The sequence below is a fragment of the Lutra lutra genome, chromosome 7 (genome assembly GCF_902655055.1).
Source record: "Lutra lutra chromosome 7, mLutLut1.2, whole genome shotgun sequence".
In the NCBI taxonomy this organism is placed as follows: Eukaryota; Metazoa; Chordata; class Mammalia; order Carnivora; family Mustelidae; genus Lutra; species Lutra lutra.
Genome location: NC_062284.1, coordinates 66,789,853 through 66,807,401, shown reverse-complemented (window position 1 = coordinate 66,807,401; position 17,549 = coordinate 66,789,853). Strand labels below are relative to the sequence as shown.

The 17,549-nt window shown below is 42.1% G+C and overlaps 1 protein-coding gene across 20 annotated transcripts in view; it reads right to left on the bottom strand.

The window, feature by feature from the left end:
• Positions 1–216: 216 nt before the first annotated feature.
• Positions 217–17,549, bottom strand: part of SEMA6D (semaphorin 6D) — a 597,430-nt gene continuing 580,097 nt past the window's right edge. For 11 of the 20 annotated variants that reach the window (XM_047735954.1, XM_047735950.1, XM_047735952.1 and 8 more), the window contains 18 exons: positions 13,579–13,741; positions 13,069–13,180; positions 12,447–12,507; positions 12,275–12,337; positions 12,064–12,165; positions 11,745–11,835; positions 11,178–11,297; positions 10,401–10,489; positions 9,244–9,461; positions 9,004–9,135; positions 8,518–8,673; positions 8,253–8,426; positions 7,297–7,437; positions 7,124–7,201; positions 6,563–6,663; positions 6,149–6,205; positions 4,493–4,660; positions 217–2,745 (listed from right to left, as the gene is read on the bottom strand). In XM_047735954.1, coding sequence (XP_047591910.1) covers positions 1,457–2,745; positions 4,493–4,660; positions 6,149–6,205; positions 6,563–6,663; positions 7,124–7,201; positions 7,297–7,437; positions 8,253–8,426; positions 8,518–8,673; positions 9,004–9,135; positions 9,244–9,461; positions 10,401–10,489; positions 11,178–11,297; positions 11,745–11,835; positions 12,064–12,165; positions 12,275–12,337; positions 12,447–12,507; positions 13,069–13,180; positions 13,579–13,687 — 3,261 coding nt within the window. In that variant the 5' untranslated portion in view covers positions 13,688–13,741 and the 3' untranslated portion in view covers positions 217–1,456. The remainder of the gene's footprint in view (positions 2,746–4,492; positions 4,661–6,148; positions 6,206–6,562; positions 6,664–7,123; positions 7,202–7,296; positions 7,438–8,252; positions 8,427–8,517; positions 8,674–9,003; positions 9,136–9,243; positions 9,462–10,400; positions 10,490–11,177; positions 11,298–11,744; positions 11,836–12,063; positions 12,166–12,274; positions 12,338–12,446; positions 12,508–13,068; positions 13,181–13,578; positions 13,742–17,549) is intronic. The other 9 variants (XM_047735961.1, XM_047735962.1, XM_047735963.1 and 6 more) reach the window with 9 other exon arrangements.

Sequence of the window (17,549 nt, the reverse complement as noted above, 5' to 3'; positions counted from 1 at the left end):
CTGCTGGACAACTAATTGTTCTAGGTTGTTTTTATGATTTTTTAAAAGTCTTTTCAGGTGCTGGTTGAAAAACATTTACAACTGGCACTGGGTAAACGATGTGCTATACTGGAAACACTTGACATATTTTAGTACTTCTATCATTCTCGTGAATAAGGCACAAAATGCACAGATTCAGGTAAACTCACATGTAATATTTACAGTCTATTGTCATTACCTGCATGACTTAGAAGAAAATTCTCGTATGACACAACAGAGACAACATGATTGCACCACTTTCGGTTTTCAGAGACTCTCTCTGTTAGGCCAATTAGAATTCCTTTCACATTTCCTTCTTTTGTCTTCTGCTTTGTTTTGTTCTTTTATCTTGGGGGTAGGAGGAGTTAAAGGAAGAGAAATTGTACTACATGGGAGAAACCAAACAACATCAAAATAAAACCTTATTAGTGTGTTCAAGGTTAAATACAGTGAGTCAGGCTTGGATTCACAGTGGACAGGTAAATTGTTCTACTGAATACTGGTGGATAAATCAAGGATACCTCTTAACATCTCTATCTCCTTAAGCTGGCAAGACTGTAATAGAAGTTTTAATGAATAGCAGCACAAAATTACTTAGAACTCTTACATTCTGGCATTGGGGACCATGTGAGTCGAGTTAATAATTTTGATGGCCAGATCAACCTTGATTTTATTTCTTTTCTCAAAGCTGAACCCAATGGACTGCTGTGGGAAGAAGTTACTGTCTCTTGTTCAGTCATGCTCAATGTAAACAAGTCCACAGCACAAAAAGATGCAATGGGTACCAAAACAAATCCTAGTGGGTACAGAACACACACACGCTCAACACACACACGCGGGCACGCACGCATATGCACACACACACACACACACACACACTACAGTTCATTGGTGGCATGAAAAAAAAATGCCACACTTGAAAAAAATGCTACAGTTTGGGTCAAAGACTGAATTTTTAGCAAATCGTTTGGTAATCTACAAGTTCATTTCTTTGAGACATTACCATTGTTTTTTGACATTTGTGCAAGAGGCAAGGTGAATGCATACAATTAAAATGTTCACATTTAATGGGAAGACCACACATAATGGTAGTCTAAGTTGAACCCATTTTCAAGTATTTGCTCACAGATTCTTCTGAGTACTGTATCAGCTCTCTATACTGGTAAGGCAGCCCCCGGGAGCTGCACATCTCTTTAGCTTCAAACAAAAGAAATGGAATGACCAGCACCTTCCTTTGTTTTCGGGCAAGTACACAGAAGCTTTGCTGTAGTAGCTACATGTGGCAAGTTCTGATGTTGCCAAAGTTAGAAAGAGTTTCTTTGGCCACTCGGTTCTCTTAAAATACAAGGGAGTCTCTTATCTTAAGGTACCCTTACAACATCATCCTCTCGACAACATGGACAGGATAAAGCCACACAGAAAATAGCACACTTGAGGCCTAGTAAGTGTATTTGTTCAGTGGTCTGACAGATGTGGTTTGAGGAACAAATGAAGGCTTTGGTGGCACATCAGGTTTTAAGGACGGTGTCCTCTTTAGTCCCGTCCTAGGAAGGGTGCCATTACTGGTATAGCTGCTCTGTCTGGAGAGGGAAGGCTGCAGATGAACACTCACTGGTGTTCCCTGAATATAGTCCACCTTTGCCCCAGTGGGGGTGGGCATGTACCCCCCACGGTTCATACTAGGCTGTCTAGATAACAAAACACCATTTGGTGAGTTTAAGTTTTTAGGCATTGCAGATATAGAGTGCCTCTGGGAGGAATTTTTGTGATAACCCCTTTGTCTTTCCAAAGACGTCATCGGGACCCCAGGAGTGGTGGGGACATCCACTCGCTTGGTTGGGCTATTTCTGGGGAGAGTTGAAGGAGGAGAGTATAGTGATGCCTCCCGGTTAGGGACCTTGGGTGGGACCTCAGACATAGGTCCCACAGGATCCAGCATTAGGGTCTGGTGGGCCATCTGGATATCTCCCATGATGGCTTTGGGGTTGCTGTTTGGGTCATTTAGATGCTTCAGAAGATCGTTGAGGGTATTTCTGGAATCCACAGAACGCCGGTGATCTCTTTTACTGGATGACTTTGTGAGTGGGTGGTCAATGTTTTGGAGCTTCTTTTCAGCTTTGTGAGCATTGGAGTTTGAGAAAGATGTGTTGTAGTCATGAGTAGCATTAGGAAGAACAATGGCACTGGGGATATGCCCGTGACTTAATGGGGAATGGGGTGGTGGACTAGAAGGGAAAAACTGTGGGGTTTCCTTCCTTGAAGCCCCATGGCCATGCGCCTTGTCTGAGTGGCTCTTCATGGACTGCAGGGTCTTCTGATGAAGCACAGGTGTAGACTCAGGTGTGGGGAGAGCAGCCAGTTCGGGAGGTTGGCCCCGATGGTCCATCACCATGGATTTAGTGTCTCCATTGGGTGGCAGCTCTTTCCGACTGGTCAGCAGGTTACTGTACAATTTGGGAGAATCAATATTCTGTTGATATTCCTTGACCGGACTGTCAAAGAGACCATTCAGTTTGGCAAAACTTCCACTGGAGTCTGTGCACGACTGGGCAGATTCTGCATCTTTATGGATCTTTCTGTTTTTCCGAACAAACAGGTCACGATAGCAGTATACTGCCACACCTGCAATGAATGCACCCAAAACAAAGGCGGCAAAGACACAGGTGATGAGGACATTCATGTGGACCATCTGGTTCGACTCTCCCGACTGGACCTCCCATCTCACACCTGCAACAGACACGCAGGAAAAGAGTCTGAGTGAGGTGCTTCTTTCAAACAATATTAGCCAGCAAATGGCTTCCATTGAGCCAATACTACCTTCACGTGGTCCATATGCTTAGCCTGGAGGGTCAGGGAGACTCTAAAATTCCACCTGTATATTTTTCTTGAGTCATGATCAGATCCCCAGAGAATACTTGATTGCCGCAGATGCCAGGGTAACTCTGATCTCCCACCCATCCGTGTGTGCCTTTTTCCCCCCGAAATCCCTTCTAAGTAGTTGTTCTCTAACATTCAAAGTTTTAGGATTTGGGGGTCCTAAAAATTAGAGTTAGAAAGTACATATTTTCTAAATGGTCAATTTAGAAACGTTTTGTCTCATGATTTTCTCCTAATTCATAAGTAGGGATTACAGGGCAACTGCTAGAATTAGCAAAATGTATGGATTGGCATAACTGTACATTATGCTAAAATAATTATGCTATCTTAACTAGAATAAAGACACACAATTGGTTCACAAACGAAAAGCGCCCGCTTGGTCATCGCTAACTACAAATACGAACTTTTGTGTTTGCTTTGATTTTTTTTTTTTTTTTCATTCCATCTTGGAGTGAATTACTCTTGAATTGCTTTCTATGAAAGAGATCCAGACAGTCTAAAGAAGTATAATATGTAGTAGTTAAGTATATTATCCCATCGTCTTGAGATATTTAAGAAATATTTAAGTTAGACTACAAGAAGAGTGGATTAGTTTGTAATTATTGGGATTTTTAATGCGACCACAGACATCTAACAGTCAATCTAAGAGATGTTAGTTTAAGAGGTATCCAAGTCTGTTACATGCTATAAGCATAGCTATCCCAGGATAAGGTTAAGTCAGAGTAATTTTGAGGATTCTGTTGCTTTAGGTTAGTACTAAGGCCTTTGAACATTAGTTGCTTTTAATCAATGTTCAGGATTATGGAATTCAGTGGCACTGGGAGAGACCAAAAAAGAAAAGTAGAAAGAAATGATATTACTAAAGGAAACAAAACAGAAAGAATGATCATAAAACTGTTTACAATGAAAACATATAAAACCCAAATCAACAGACGTAAATCATAAATGACAAAGTACTGGCATAAAAACTGATTGGAAACCTGATACCACAGTTTACTAAGCACCAAAGAAGAGGCTGTTTTTCTCCCAGAGTGATATGTCTAATAAGCCAACTCAACAGGCAGCTGTTTTCTAACTGCTCCTATTAGGGGCTGAAAGTGATAGTTATGGACAAATGCTCTGTCATGTTTCATTGCTTGTGACATCCAAGCAACTCACTAGCGCCTTGTGTATCCTTTTCATATTGCATTTGGAATCGAAGCGAAACACAAGGCTGGGGAAGGCTATTAGACAAAACATCAGATACCAGGATATTTGCTAAAATGAGTTTGGTGTTTTGATGTTGTTGGGGTGGTCCTGGAAATTCTCTGACATTGAGCAGACTCTCAGCATTTTGGGGTAGAAACCAACATAGACTAGACTGAGTGGCTATCTCATCACCCCTTTCGTTCACGGCTTTCCATCTCTTTGGTCGAGGAAGGCGCCCACTCCATACAAGCGCAGAAACCGGAGTGAGGGTAGTCCGGGTAGGAGGTGTGAACAACAGCAGAGCTGTGTCACTCCACCCCCCGGGAAACCCTGTGTCCACCAGCTCCTCAGAGAGATCAGGAATCAGGTTTCCACTCAGCGAGAGATGAGTGCCCTGGTGAGGCCTTACCCTTTGGGATACCTGATAAAGGATCAGTAAAATCAGAAGTGTTTGGGTCATCTTGAACTACAAATTTCCGGGAGCTCGTCAGTTTAGGTCTCCAGGGATCAATCACTTTAGGTGTAATTTCTGGGATACTTGCCATTGTGGTAACAGATGATGAAGATACCTCCATGTCTGTGGTGGCAAACAGATTTTTATTAATGTGGGTAATGCTGACAGATTTCCCTGACCACTGGTCTGTTGCATTTTTAAGTGACATTTCATTCAATTTTACGAGAAAGCCTGTTCTAGGATTTCATAAAAAACACATTCGAAGAGACTATACCCAACCTCTTTCTTGCAAGGGAAAAAGAAAAACTAAAAATTAACCATAAAGACAAATGAAGCAGATTTCAAAACTAGACACACTGAAAATGCTCCTACCAAAGCCCCTACGGCAATTAATGACCCTCATGGAAAAGGTTATACACATCCCAAAGATGAATGGCTACTCTCTCATTTTCGTGTGAGATGGCATCAGTTCCTTTCCTTTTGTGTATATGTCTAAAAGCATTTTCCTGAACATTTGGAGACTGCATATCCTTCACTGGGGAACCTACTGGGTAACTTCAGCAGGAAAACACCTGGTGAAGTCCACGTGATCTGGATCTGGATTTTCCACCTGCTAGAGCAGGCTGTTGGGCTCTGTCTCGGACCTCCCGTCCATCTGGGCCCCGAGGCCTTGCACCATCCACGGGGGAGCACCAAAGCAGGGAGGGACCTCGCGTGTGCCTTTCAACACGCTCGGGGAATTTCTTCCAAAGAATTAGCAGCAACTCATGCAAAAGAAATGGCATTTATAAGCTGAATAAGGATGGTCTGCTACATAAGATCTGCTATCCTCCTCTCCCTTCTGAGGAATGAGACTGCTGTGAGCTTTAGAAGCAGCAGGAGGACAGAAGTAACTTAACCTCTTAGCATGTGTGTTGCTGATTTCTACAGAGTAGATGTCCCCTCGGAATGTAAGCATACGGTTTTAGGTTAAAATTCCGGAGACCCCCATTCAGACCGGTGCAATGGTCGCAGACGAAGACTCCAAAACAGATACTGACAGGCACGGAGAGCCCACCGAACCACCCTCATACATCAGATACCAGCTTCATTCAATGGGAACCTTTTGCACACCACTGAGACCACAACATTCAAAGATCCACGGGCTCACCACAAACCAAAGAAAAAGATGTCAAAAATGTATAAATACACATTTTGGGGAAATGTGTATTTGTTTACTAGGTCTTAGGAAAGGTGAGGAGAGAAGAGGGAAATAATGAAAGTCTGCCATCCATTCAGTAGAGATGCCAGAGGGAGCATCCACAATGCACGGAGGGGGGAGAGAGAAGAGAAGCTTGGGTGGGCAGGCGTGCAGCTGGAATGTGGTCTAGGTGAATCCATTTGATTTTTCTTACGGGATGTGCCTCGGTCAATGATGAACTGTTAACATGCTACACAGGGGTGGAGTGCTGAGTAAGAAAAAGTCTTTCAGTACCATCGGTGGGATTATGAGTCAAAGCAGAAACGTGAAAGGCTGCCAAACTGCGCAAAAGGAGGGGAAAAGGGGCTGAAAATGCTGAACTGAAGGAAAGAAAAGGTTGTTAATTATCAAAAAAATTAAAAAAAACTAACCAGATGTTGGACCGCCAAATATTTTGTAATCTGGTGTAGTTGCAGTAGGCAAAATTTCTAAAAGAATTAAAGGAACAAGTAATCAGTAAAAAGTAACCAAAAGAAAGCAAAAATTTATGAATTCCAATTAACTAAAAAAGTCAAAAGAAAAGACTACAAATTAAAAGATTAACCTACTGGTTAGACTACCTTTCTCTAGATTTTCTACAAAATTGTAAATGGTGAAGGAAAAAAAAAAAGTAAGATTCTTCTCTAACACATCCCCATGACCAAACAGCTCAGCTTTTGCGAAGTTTAAGTTAAATGCTAGGTGGTATGTGTCCTGAGTCATTAAAAGGCTGATTGTAAAATAATGTTCACGTGCAAATGTGGTCAAAAAGAATTGCCAGAAGGGGAAGGAAGATCTGGGCTTACCATGGCAGTCCCCTAGGTGGGCCGTGTTGCCATATTCTGTGTCTTGTTCATATCCTCCAGCGCTGTGGTTATGGAAAGCAAAGAAGTCTTCGGTTAACAGCCTTCATAGGGACACAAGTGACAACCAGAGCAGAACCAAGAACACAGACCGATTAGTAAAATGGGCAGAGAGGAAAAAAAATGGACATTTCAACACAGCTTGCTAAAATGAGTATTTCTTCTATTCAACATCTGGCCACTAGAATGTTTAAGAGAGGAGAGAGAATTGTTTATTCTCTCCACCCATTTCCCTCAGGTATTATCCTGTCTACAATCTCCCTTCCTTATTACAGCCCCAGATTTTTTTTTTCCTTTCTTTTCTTTCTTTTTCTTTTCTTTTCTTTTTCCTTTTCTCTTCTCTTTTCTTTTTTTACTTCTCCCACATCAAAAAAAGAAAAGAGAGGAAGAAAAGAACAAAAGTAGTACTACTGGCATCTTTCTTAAAATGTCTAGCTTTAGAGACCCAGAGAGGACAGAGGCAGCTCTCAGAAGGTCCTGGCTGACGTGACAGGTCACACTTACAGCATCCCCGGGGTCACTCTGCCACAGGCTCCCTGGCTTAACCAGCCACAATACGGGTCCCGAGATGCAACACAAGACCTGTATAAAACCAAACAGAACGGAGCTTGGATTATTTCATCATCAAAGTTCACGGTGCTGCAAGACCCACGGTAAGGAAAGAAACATCAGCTTACTTTTTGCAGGATCCATGACGCTCACAGCGACTGAGTGGGAGGCGAATCACGCAGCTGGAGAATGCCACGTACACAGCATGATGGTCTTTATCCAACTGTAATGAGATGACCTTTCTGTCCTCCTCGTTCTCAGCATTACACCTGTATTTGGGGATACATTTTGAGGCCGCATGTTTAGGAAGTGGAAAGCTACATGAAATTTACAAGGCAGGTGGGGTTTGGTTTTGCAATTACTAAGAGCTGGGAGATCCTGAGGGAGATTCTCAGTAGCAAACCAGTGAAGTACATAGTTTGGGAAGTAATAATTCTATGTTTGATCTTCTGCTGCTCTGCACAATTGTTTCAACTTCAGGTTGGACAAAGAGTTGTTTTTTTTTTGTTTGTTTTGTTTTTTTTTTTAAGATTGCTTTCTTGTTCTGGTGACAAAGGGAACTGTGTTTATGAAGACCACTTTAGACCACAGAGAAGAAAAAGGACAGTTTCAGTGCACTTCAATCTTGCTGTGCTACATGTTTCTCATCTCTCTTTAGTCTCCTTTGCTCCATTCTTGTTTGTTTTAATGGTCCAGTTATCTTTTATGTCAGTGGCTGGAAGAATTGTATTGCGAGCTTGTGCTTATGCATACTTGGAACCAATTGTCCGCTGCAGGCAGCAGCTGAAAATAAGCCTGCAGGGTATCAGGGGTGGGTGCTAACACGTTCTCATTGCCCAAAGGTGAGAAACGAGGGCCAAATGATTTTTAAACTCATCTACTGCCCACCATACTAGCCCTAGTGGACTCAGGAAAAAAAAAACAAACTCAGGATTTATTTCACTAAGGAAAAAAACAAACAAACCCAAAACACAAATATGCCAAACCACTGCTAATTTCTGGGGCTCAAAGGAAACTGCTTGATGAAATACACACTGGAAAGTTTTGAGTCCAGCTGAAAAGCCTTCTCGTAAAATATACCTACTTTGCGTGGTTGTACGCTTCAATCTCTTCCAGTAACACGCTGTCATTCAAAGAGAAAGGACTGGTCTTTGCCAAAACTTTAAGCACCACACCAGCTTCAGAGCCAACGAAGATGACTGTGTAGTTCTGGTGGGGCCCAGCAGTGTGGTCCACAGCAATGGCCGTCAGTCTGTACCTGTGGGGGGAGGAAGGCCAAGTCAGAGGGGGAGGCCGACGGGGAGAGGAGGTGTTAGAGGGGAGCGGGCTGCTGGTCCCAGCAGTCTTACCGGATCCGGGTCTTGGTGAACCAGGGTTCGTCAGCTATGGGTGGGACGGCAGAGTCCATCAGCGGGTGGGATTTGATGAATGCCAGGGTCTCATCAGGGAAATCGATGGAGGTTTTATAAGCTTCGGCAAGGCCATGCTTTGCACAACAGCCAGGCCTGAAAGGAAAACAGTGTGTTTTTTCCCCTCACAAACTGTATCTAAGGGTAAGTGTCCATTCTGAAAGAAGAGGCCAAGAAAGAAAGGAGAATGAGCAAAACCAGAGGCGTAGGGGTCTCTCCCTGCACTCAGTAGGCTCTCCACATTCACCCCCGTGGGGTTCTGTAGACTGGCTGGGTCTGCAGTGCCCCTGCCCCCCACCAGGGACCCCTTCCTGGCACGGGAGGTTGGCCCCCCGCTCTCTGAGGATGGATGCTTCCAGGGACCAGAGGGTTTTGTTAAAAACAAAAATCACTTTCTGCTTTTTTTTTTTTTTTTTTTAAATTTACCTTGGCTTTGGTACTTTGTCTTCAGGGACTGCTGTCCACACAGAATCTGGGGTTTTCTGTTCTTTAAACCGTCCTCTGAATACTTTTTCAATGTCATCCATGCTAAATGCACACACGGCAGACCCAGGAATGCTGCAAAGGGGGACAGCATCAGGGAAAGCATCAGGCAAAGGAGGCCCGCTCCTGGGTCCCAGAAGCAAGCACAGAACAGCTCGAGAAGCGCCAGGGCTCTGTTCTCACCTGTTGAGCTGTGTGGTGAACACCCCGACCACAGTGGGGATGCCATTGATTTGTATGATGTCGGTAATGGACTGCAGAACATCGAAGTAGAAAAAGGAATCTCCAGGGACAGAGCAGTTGAGCCGAGCCTTCAGAAACGAGGTCCAGTGTTTCTCCAGGACCCGCTGGGAGCCACCCATGTCATTTTTACAGATGCGGGCCACACGGGAATACACGGCCTGCCCAGGGGAGGAAAGCAAAGCCACAGGGTTATGTGCAGGGAGGGGGAATGAAAACGAAAAGCTATTATTTAAGGGAGGGACCAAAAAAGTGCTAAAGATATGACTAGCTCAAAAGAATCTAGCAGGGGTGCCTGGGTGGCTCGGTGGGTTGAAGCGTCTGCCTTTGGCTCAGGTCATGATCCCAGGGTCCTGGGATCGAGCCCCGCATCGGGCTCTCTGCTCCTTGGGGAGCCTGCTTCCCTTCCTCTCTCTCTGTCTGCCTCTCTGCCTACTTGTGATCTCTGTCTGTTAAATAAATAAATAAAATTAAAAAAAAAAAAAAGAATCTAGCAATCTTCTCTCTAGGGATTTGTCCGGTAAGAATGTAAACTAGATTTACCTGGGAGAGAAGAGGGTCATTTTCCTGTTCTGCCAGACGAGCTCCCCAAGAAGGGAGCTGTCGGACTGGTTAGGGGAATGCAAACTATCTCCATAGTTTGTCTCCCACTCTGTGGCTTCTATCGTTAATGCCATGTGCCAGCCTTAAAGTTGGCAAAACGAGGCTGTGATGCTTTAAAATTATACGGGCTTTTCCTGAAGCACTCAAAATTGAATAGGGGCTCTACTTTCCATCCTGCCTTTTGATGCTGAGAAAGAATGAACGTTCAACAGATTTCTAAAGTGTTAAGGAAGCATCCATAGCTCAAGGGCGTCTGTAGAACACTCTGTAGTGACAGAAAAAAATGAAACCTTCTCCAGGCCCAAGGCTGCTCTTCTCACTCTGGCCATTGTTCAGGTATTTTCCAGCAATTATTCTCATGATAAGCAATTCACTTCTCTGCACTCGACCCCGAATGCACCGAGTGCTAGAAAACACGCAAAGAGCATAACTCTACCAGAGCGGGCTCAATTCCATGCAGTACAAGTCCAGAATTCAAGTCAAGTGCATATACTTGCCTTGCCTAAATTATTATGTTCTACCGCAATTTCTCGAAAGAAGAAATAGACATAGTTTCCATATTCTATGGCATGAAGAAAATGTGGCTCTGAAAGAAAAATAGAAAACAAACTGGTTCCTAAAGGATAATTCAATTAGCACAAGACCCCGGCTGCTAGCATGACTGATGGATGTGGCACATCTACAAGCCAGTGAGAACTCCAATACACCAACATGCTCAAGGAGTCCAAATATGGGTGTGTTGAAGCTTCAAGGAACCCACAGTCTTTCATGTCAGCTAATGGACTGTAAAAAGCCTAGGGGAACTGAACTACAGCAAAGGTCTCTGTTTCAACAGATTTATTCATTAACCTCTTTAACTAGAGAAGAGAACTTCTTATACTGAGAATAAAAAATCTTGGTATCTAGACGCCAAAGAAAGAAATGTCTCTGCAGAGATGAACTGATCGATTCTCAGTGTTAATTTGTAGGATGGTAGATGGGAGTGGACGAGGAACGTTATGTGTATTCAGAGGTAGGCAAACTGGCACGCAGAAATGAGGTCTTTCTTTTTTGAAGTCAACCAGGATAAACTCATAGATGAATCTATTTTCCTGACATGGCTGCTAATTTCCTCTTTCCTTGTCAACGCTCCTGCTTACAACCAAAGCAACTTGTCCTTGCTCTAAATAAACAATATAAAGTCATGCGCTGAGTTTCCTGATGCCTTGGCTCCTGTTCCCCCTTGGCCATCCCACTACCCTTGGCAATCCCACAACGCTGCTTTTCAAGAGTACCTTTTATCCACTTGGAATCATATTTTATTGTACGAAGGGCAGATCCATCACCCATGCTTCGGTAAATCACGGCATCGCTGGCCAGGAAGTCAGCCACTGTGGCAGAATATAGCTTCCCATCTGAAACCAGAATTATAATTGGGGTAAAATAATCATAATTATCTTGTGGTGTGTTATCCTATGCATTGTGTTACACCTTTTGGAGTTCTGGCACCTGTCATCCCTATATACACAAATACACCTAGACCCAGATGCTGATGGTCAACCTGGGACAGGTTGCCCCATGGCATCCCCACCTCATTTTGCAGGTTAAGGATCTGAGTATCAAAAAGTTAAGCAACTTATTCAGGGTCACTGACCTAGTTAAAAACAGGGCCAAGTGTCAGAATACTCATCGTATGCTCACTTTAAAATCCTCTTTTTTGGAAATTTTTTCCCTAGCTCCTACACTGTAAAAACACCTCTATTAAGGGAGCTACCGCAGTTATGAGCTTTTCTCTTCCTTTCAATTCCCTTTTACTTTCAATGTCATTAATCACTTATATTCATTACACTAAAGGATCTTACCAGCAAAAAGGGCAACATTGGTTTGTCTGGCATCGAATGGGCATCTTGCCAGGCCACTAATTTCCTCCCCGTCATACTCTAAGGTATTCAACTATAAAAGAAAAATAAATAGCTGGTGTCACATCTGTTCAATGTACCTGTTTGAAGGCAATACTGCTTTATTTGTACTGAAATTCTATTTGAAGAATTTTGTCTTTATTCTTCCATAGCATTAGAGATAAATGGGTTATAGCAGGGAGGATTCAACTCTAACAGCATGACAGTGCGGGAGGGAAAAAAAAAGTTGATAAAAAAAGCACACCATATGAAATATACTCACCCTATAGTATCTACACATGGGATTAAATGCATTGGTACCACAGACAAAAACCATCTCGTCATTTCTTGGAACAAATACTTTAATAAAGTTGTGGCATTCATCCTAAAGAAAGTAATAATTAAGTTACTGTTAGACATTCCATACGCTGACATTGTGGAATAAAGCCCACCTAAAGGCTCACTCTGGCAGATGACTCGTCTGTTCTACTTACTTTATGTTTGCCTTTCATAGCACAGTTTTCTCGGTCCTGTTGTCTTGACCGCCATGTCAGTTTCTGTATCAATCAAGCAAAACCAAAGTTCGTATTTGAACCAAAAATTTGGGGAGGGGAGGGAGACGTTAACCAAGTTCTGAGGGAATGCAAATAAATTTCACTTGCTCACCTTGCTCGGTATTACTTCTGTTTGGGGGATTTCATTTAAGTTTACTGTATAAACTTGATCCCTGTTGGAAACAAGGCAGTAAGTCAAATCACGTGAATACATAAAAATGTTAAGCTGCTGCTTCTTGTTTTGTTTTTCACAGATCTGCCTTTATTGTATTTTGGAGATCATTTGGATTTTCTCTGTCTCCAACAAAGTCAACAAAGAGGACTTTTTCATTAGTGAGATGCTTTTATATATCACTGTGGTTAGGGAGCAAAGAAAGCTCTTCTCTTCAGGTATGGGTCAAACAGCTACTGGTATTAGCATAGGCATACTTCTAATATTTGCTTGAATAATTCCAAGTTAAAAAAGAATAAAGGAAGATTTTTCCCCCCTGCTGCTTTAAGAATAAAAAATGGTGTATGATTTATTGATAGCAGTAATAAAATAGCACCACTGAAGGCTTTAGCCCTATATTTTGTTCCTGGTACACAACACTGACTCTTCTCAGTGAATATTTTTGGCTACTTGCAATTTTTGATCACAATCACATATTAGTTTTTCATGAACTAGACACATTAATGCAAGCACCACAAGAGAAAAGAATTTTAATCTAATAAACCAACGAGAGGAAAATTACCTGCCAGCAATATAAAGTGTGTCTCGAATTTTCAACATCAGCTGAAAGTCCAGCCTGTGCTGGGATTCATTGCCTGAAGGGCGTCCTCTAAAAACCGGATATTGCCTTGAATCTGCAAGTAAAAATGGGCTAAACCATCAGTCAGGATTATGGAGCTGAAGAATCAATATACAGCATTGATTAGCTGTATATACTAGTTGTAGAAGGGTTTTAACTAAATTCCTCTCTTATGGTCTTGAATATAAATGAATGAAAGATGGTGAATGTTAGCAAATGGTCTTTTTCTTTTAACAGAAAATATATAAACCTATACATGGGTTGCTTTAGGAAAGCAACCAACAGAGCTGTCCCATTTGCTCCAAACACTAAGAAATGACTCTAGATCCATTAATATGCAAAAACAGTTTTAAGACATATAAAATTCTCTTTCTAAAAACAAATGCATTTAGAGGATCAAAACCAAAAACAGCTCCCTTCTCAGAAAAGAAGAATGTTCTTTAGATTACTTACAGTGATAATCAACAGTATTGAGGGGTTCGTCATCTTCAGGAAAGCTGACGGCCCTTAGCCGGGAAATCATCAGGAGAAGCATGTAAGCACAAGGCAGGAAGAACCTCATGGTGGGCCAAGATGAAGTTGGAGCTGCCCCTCCTCAGAAATCCCACTCAGCTACCTGGAGAGCAGAAATAATTTGGAAAGGTGTCTCTCATGTGATGCAACTTGCTCATCTGTAATCAGTTCAATTTTCACCATGAGCTCTCTCCAGGGCCCTGCCCCTGTCGGGAGCCCTGGCAGCGGGGGGTGAGGCATCTCTGAAAACACAGGCTGAAGATGGCAACGTGCCAGGCCTGATCGAAGCATCTGGTGAGCATAACGAAGTTGTAGGCACATTTGCAAGAGTTTTTGAGGTAACTATGTATGTCATCCCAGCAAGATCACCAGAACCACAAACGGAAATGCTGGCTGCTGACTTGGCACGAAGATGGGCTAAGTTGGGATTAGAATTTTAATTAAACTCCAATCTGCTTCCCTTCCCCCAGCCTGAAATACACCCAGTACAGCTTGTCTCTGCAACCCCTCCCATAAAATGCCCAAGCTGTCTCACAAATATCCAGGGAGCTGATGGTCCCGTCACCCTCATCAGATCCTAGCTAAAGGCATTGCCAAATGCCAAACTTTCAGCATTACTCAAGCCTTAGCCCTAAATTTGTAAGCAGTTCCCTTAGCGTACTAAGACCAACATGGAAACAAGGACATGAATGACATTGAGTCAGGGTGAAAGGAGAATGAAAAGAAATGAAATGATTTCACGATCTATCAATTAAGCAGGACAGGATTAAAGCAGCACAGCTGACACCAGACCACTGGGGAAGTCTCCTTTTTTACATAAAACCATTTGGACACAAACCAATACCCTTAACATGCCTGTCCTCTTAGCTTTATTGAACTTTAGAACCATAGGGGGCCTTAGGGACCATCTAGTCCGACCCCCTCATTTTTAAGATGAGAAAACTATGGGCTGGAAAAATTAAGGGACTCACTGAATTTCAAGGGGCTCTTTCGAACACAATCAGGGTATAGACTTACATCACCTGAGTCTCTGTCTGCTCTCTTTTCATCAAATTAAATGAGGAAACGAAGTGACTGTTGTTTTTTTTTTCCCTCAAAAATATAGTATTACAAAAAATCTTTTTGGGCTATTGAATATATTCATTATCTTTATTGAAGTGATGTTTCACAGGTGTATGCATATGTTACATTTTACCAAACTGTACATTTACAATATGCAATATATTGTATTGCAGCATCTCAACAAAGCCCATGGCATTAATTGCATATTATCCATCAAAAAATTTTTTTTTAATCTTTAGCTGTTATTAATTTATGAAAAAAGAAAATTAGGGCTCTGCTGGGCCAACAGGATGGCTTTTTCGAAACTGCAAATGCTCTGCTTTGCAACAGTACTACCCCATCCCGGCCACAATGATCACCTACAGCTACTATACCGAACAGTATAGCAGTAGCTTTATCTCCATTCTCATCTACCTAAGAATGTTAGGAGAGATCATGAGAATCACTTCAAATTCTGGGTGAGTCCAACCACTAAACTGGGTACTTACTATGCCTCTTTTGTTTTCTTCATGTCAAAACTACAGAGGCACAGGCATGTAAGCTATGCAATGCTCTCAATGTTTGTCTTTCTAACTAAAGTAGAAGGCAAGTATATGTAAGTTTTAGAATCCTTGGTTTGCAAAAGAGAGAACAACTTTGAAGTACATTTTTTTCTTAATGGAGGATTAATCCAGCCGAAAGTTAACACATCGAAAATGCCCTGTTAAAAGCATGGTGGAGTGGGATCTGTGGCTGTATCGTTTTGTACTTGAGTCGAAAGGGTGTGGATGTTGGAAGTAGTCTGACTTGGGCTTGGTTGGAACTCCATAATTACTAGCTGATTGACCTAAGGAAGCTTCTTCTGTTTCTCTGAGCGTTCATTTCTTTATTTATAATATGGGGATAATACCACCTTATCCACTGGGTGAAAAGGAAGTAAATGTCTGGCTCCCATAAATTCTGAGCAAAGTTAGTCCTCCTCACCCATTCCCTATTGAACACCATGCACATGACCTTGACCTAAGAATCCGACCAGAGTCTGGGAAAAAGATGTCCTAAAATATTAAATCTATTTGGCCATTTCCCCTCCACAAACAGAGAGTTATTTTAAGTTACTTTAAAGTACAAAGGGATTATTTTTAGAATAATTTTCACAACTTGAGCTTATTTATCAAACCTAGAAAAGAAGGTGAAAAAACAATTACTGTCAATCTGAAAATCCCAACACAATAACTGTAATGATTTGGTTCTAGTCTTCTTATCACATGCACATATTTTCAATAATGACAAGGTGACCTCTTTTAATGTATGACTTCTCCTAAAGCAGAGTCTTCCTGTCTCACTTTTCCAGCATGCTTCCATGTTTCACCATTTATACAGACCCTGGAAAGTTGAGGTAGTATAAACACATGGAAATATTGCTGTAAGAAAAACATTCTGCTATGATATCAATTCCAAAGTTCATCCTCTGGATGGAAAGTCACTGGGTGTTTCTGCTGGGTGTCAGGAGGAAAAAATTAGGAGTACCCATTGATCTTAAAGAAATTAGAAATATCTGTGGGAAAATAAGAGGCAGACAGTTCTGTGAATCTTTCTCTACCATGACAGGTAACTGAATGGTTCACATCATGCAGGCAGAACTTTGATATCCCAGACAGCAGGACAGGGAGGGGCCCTCACCAGGAAGGGTGTCTCTCACATCTGTGATTCCAGCATTGAGGGTAAGGATGAAGTCACGGCTGACTCACTGGCAAGCACCAAGTTGCTGGCTGAGCTATCATTTCCTATAACTCACTCAACTCATCTGACACTGCAGAAGGCAATTTCTCCTCATACCCTTCCCCCCCATCTCATCGTCTAAAAATAAAGCCCCACCACTAATTGCTTCCTGTCCCTGCATAAAGCTTTATTTTAAAAAAATCACTTTCAGATTTGCCATAAAAATTATAAATGGAAGTAGTTAATGTAAAATATATATCAAAGTAAGACTGGGTCGGGAAGGGAAGGATCTAGAAATACCTGTGAGAAATGAACCAGGGAGATTTATTTGCATATAAACCCCTCAGACTATCTGGCTTTTACCTTATTTAAGGAAATATCTCAGAATTCCAGGACTCAGTAAAATTGTGAGACTAGTTATGCTGTTATGTGAGAATAGTTATGTTCTCCTTCAGAACAAGTGAAGAGGTAAGACAAAATGATGGAAGAGAATACAGACCTTGGGGTTTGAAAAGTCTGTTTCAAACTTGCTTGTGCCATTTACTTCCTGGCTCTGGGGCCTTATTTAAGACTTAATCTCTTAAAGCCTTAGTTTCCTTAAGTGTAAATTAGGAAAATTGCCATTATCACCTCCTAGGCTCTTCTGAGGATTAAATGAGACAACCTATCTAAAACATCTAACATAGAGACTGGCCCATAGTAAATGCCTAGTAAATTTTAGTGGGTATTATTATGACTATTATTGTTACATCTTATTGGGCAAAAATGACCCCAAAGGGAAAGAAATGTTTATTACTATTTTATCATGTACAACCATTCATAAAACCATTTATGAATACCATCTTAATAATGATAGGGGTGTTCTTAGAGGATTAAGATACAGTTTCACAGGGGCCCCTTGGTAGCTCAGTCATTAAGTGTCTGCCTGTGGCTCAGGTCATGATCCCAGGGTCCTGGGATCCCAGCCCCGCATCGGGCTCCCTGCTTAGCGGGAAGCCTGCTTCTCCATCTCCAGCTCCCCCGTGCTTGTGTTCCCTCTCTTGCTGTGTCTCTCTCTGACAATTGAATAAATAAAGTCTGAAAAAATTAAAAAAAAAAAGATCCAGTGTCACAGACATAGATGCTTCTGAGGAGGAGGAAACCACCTTCCT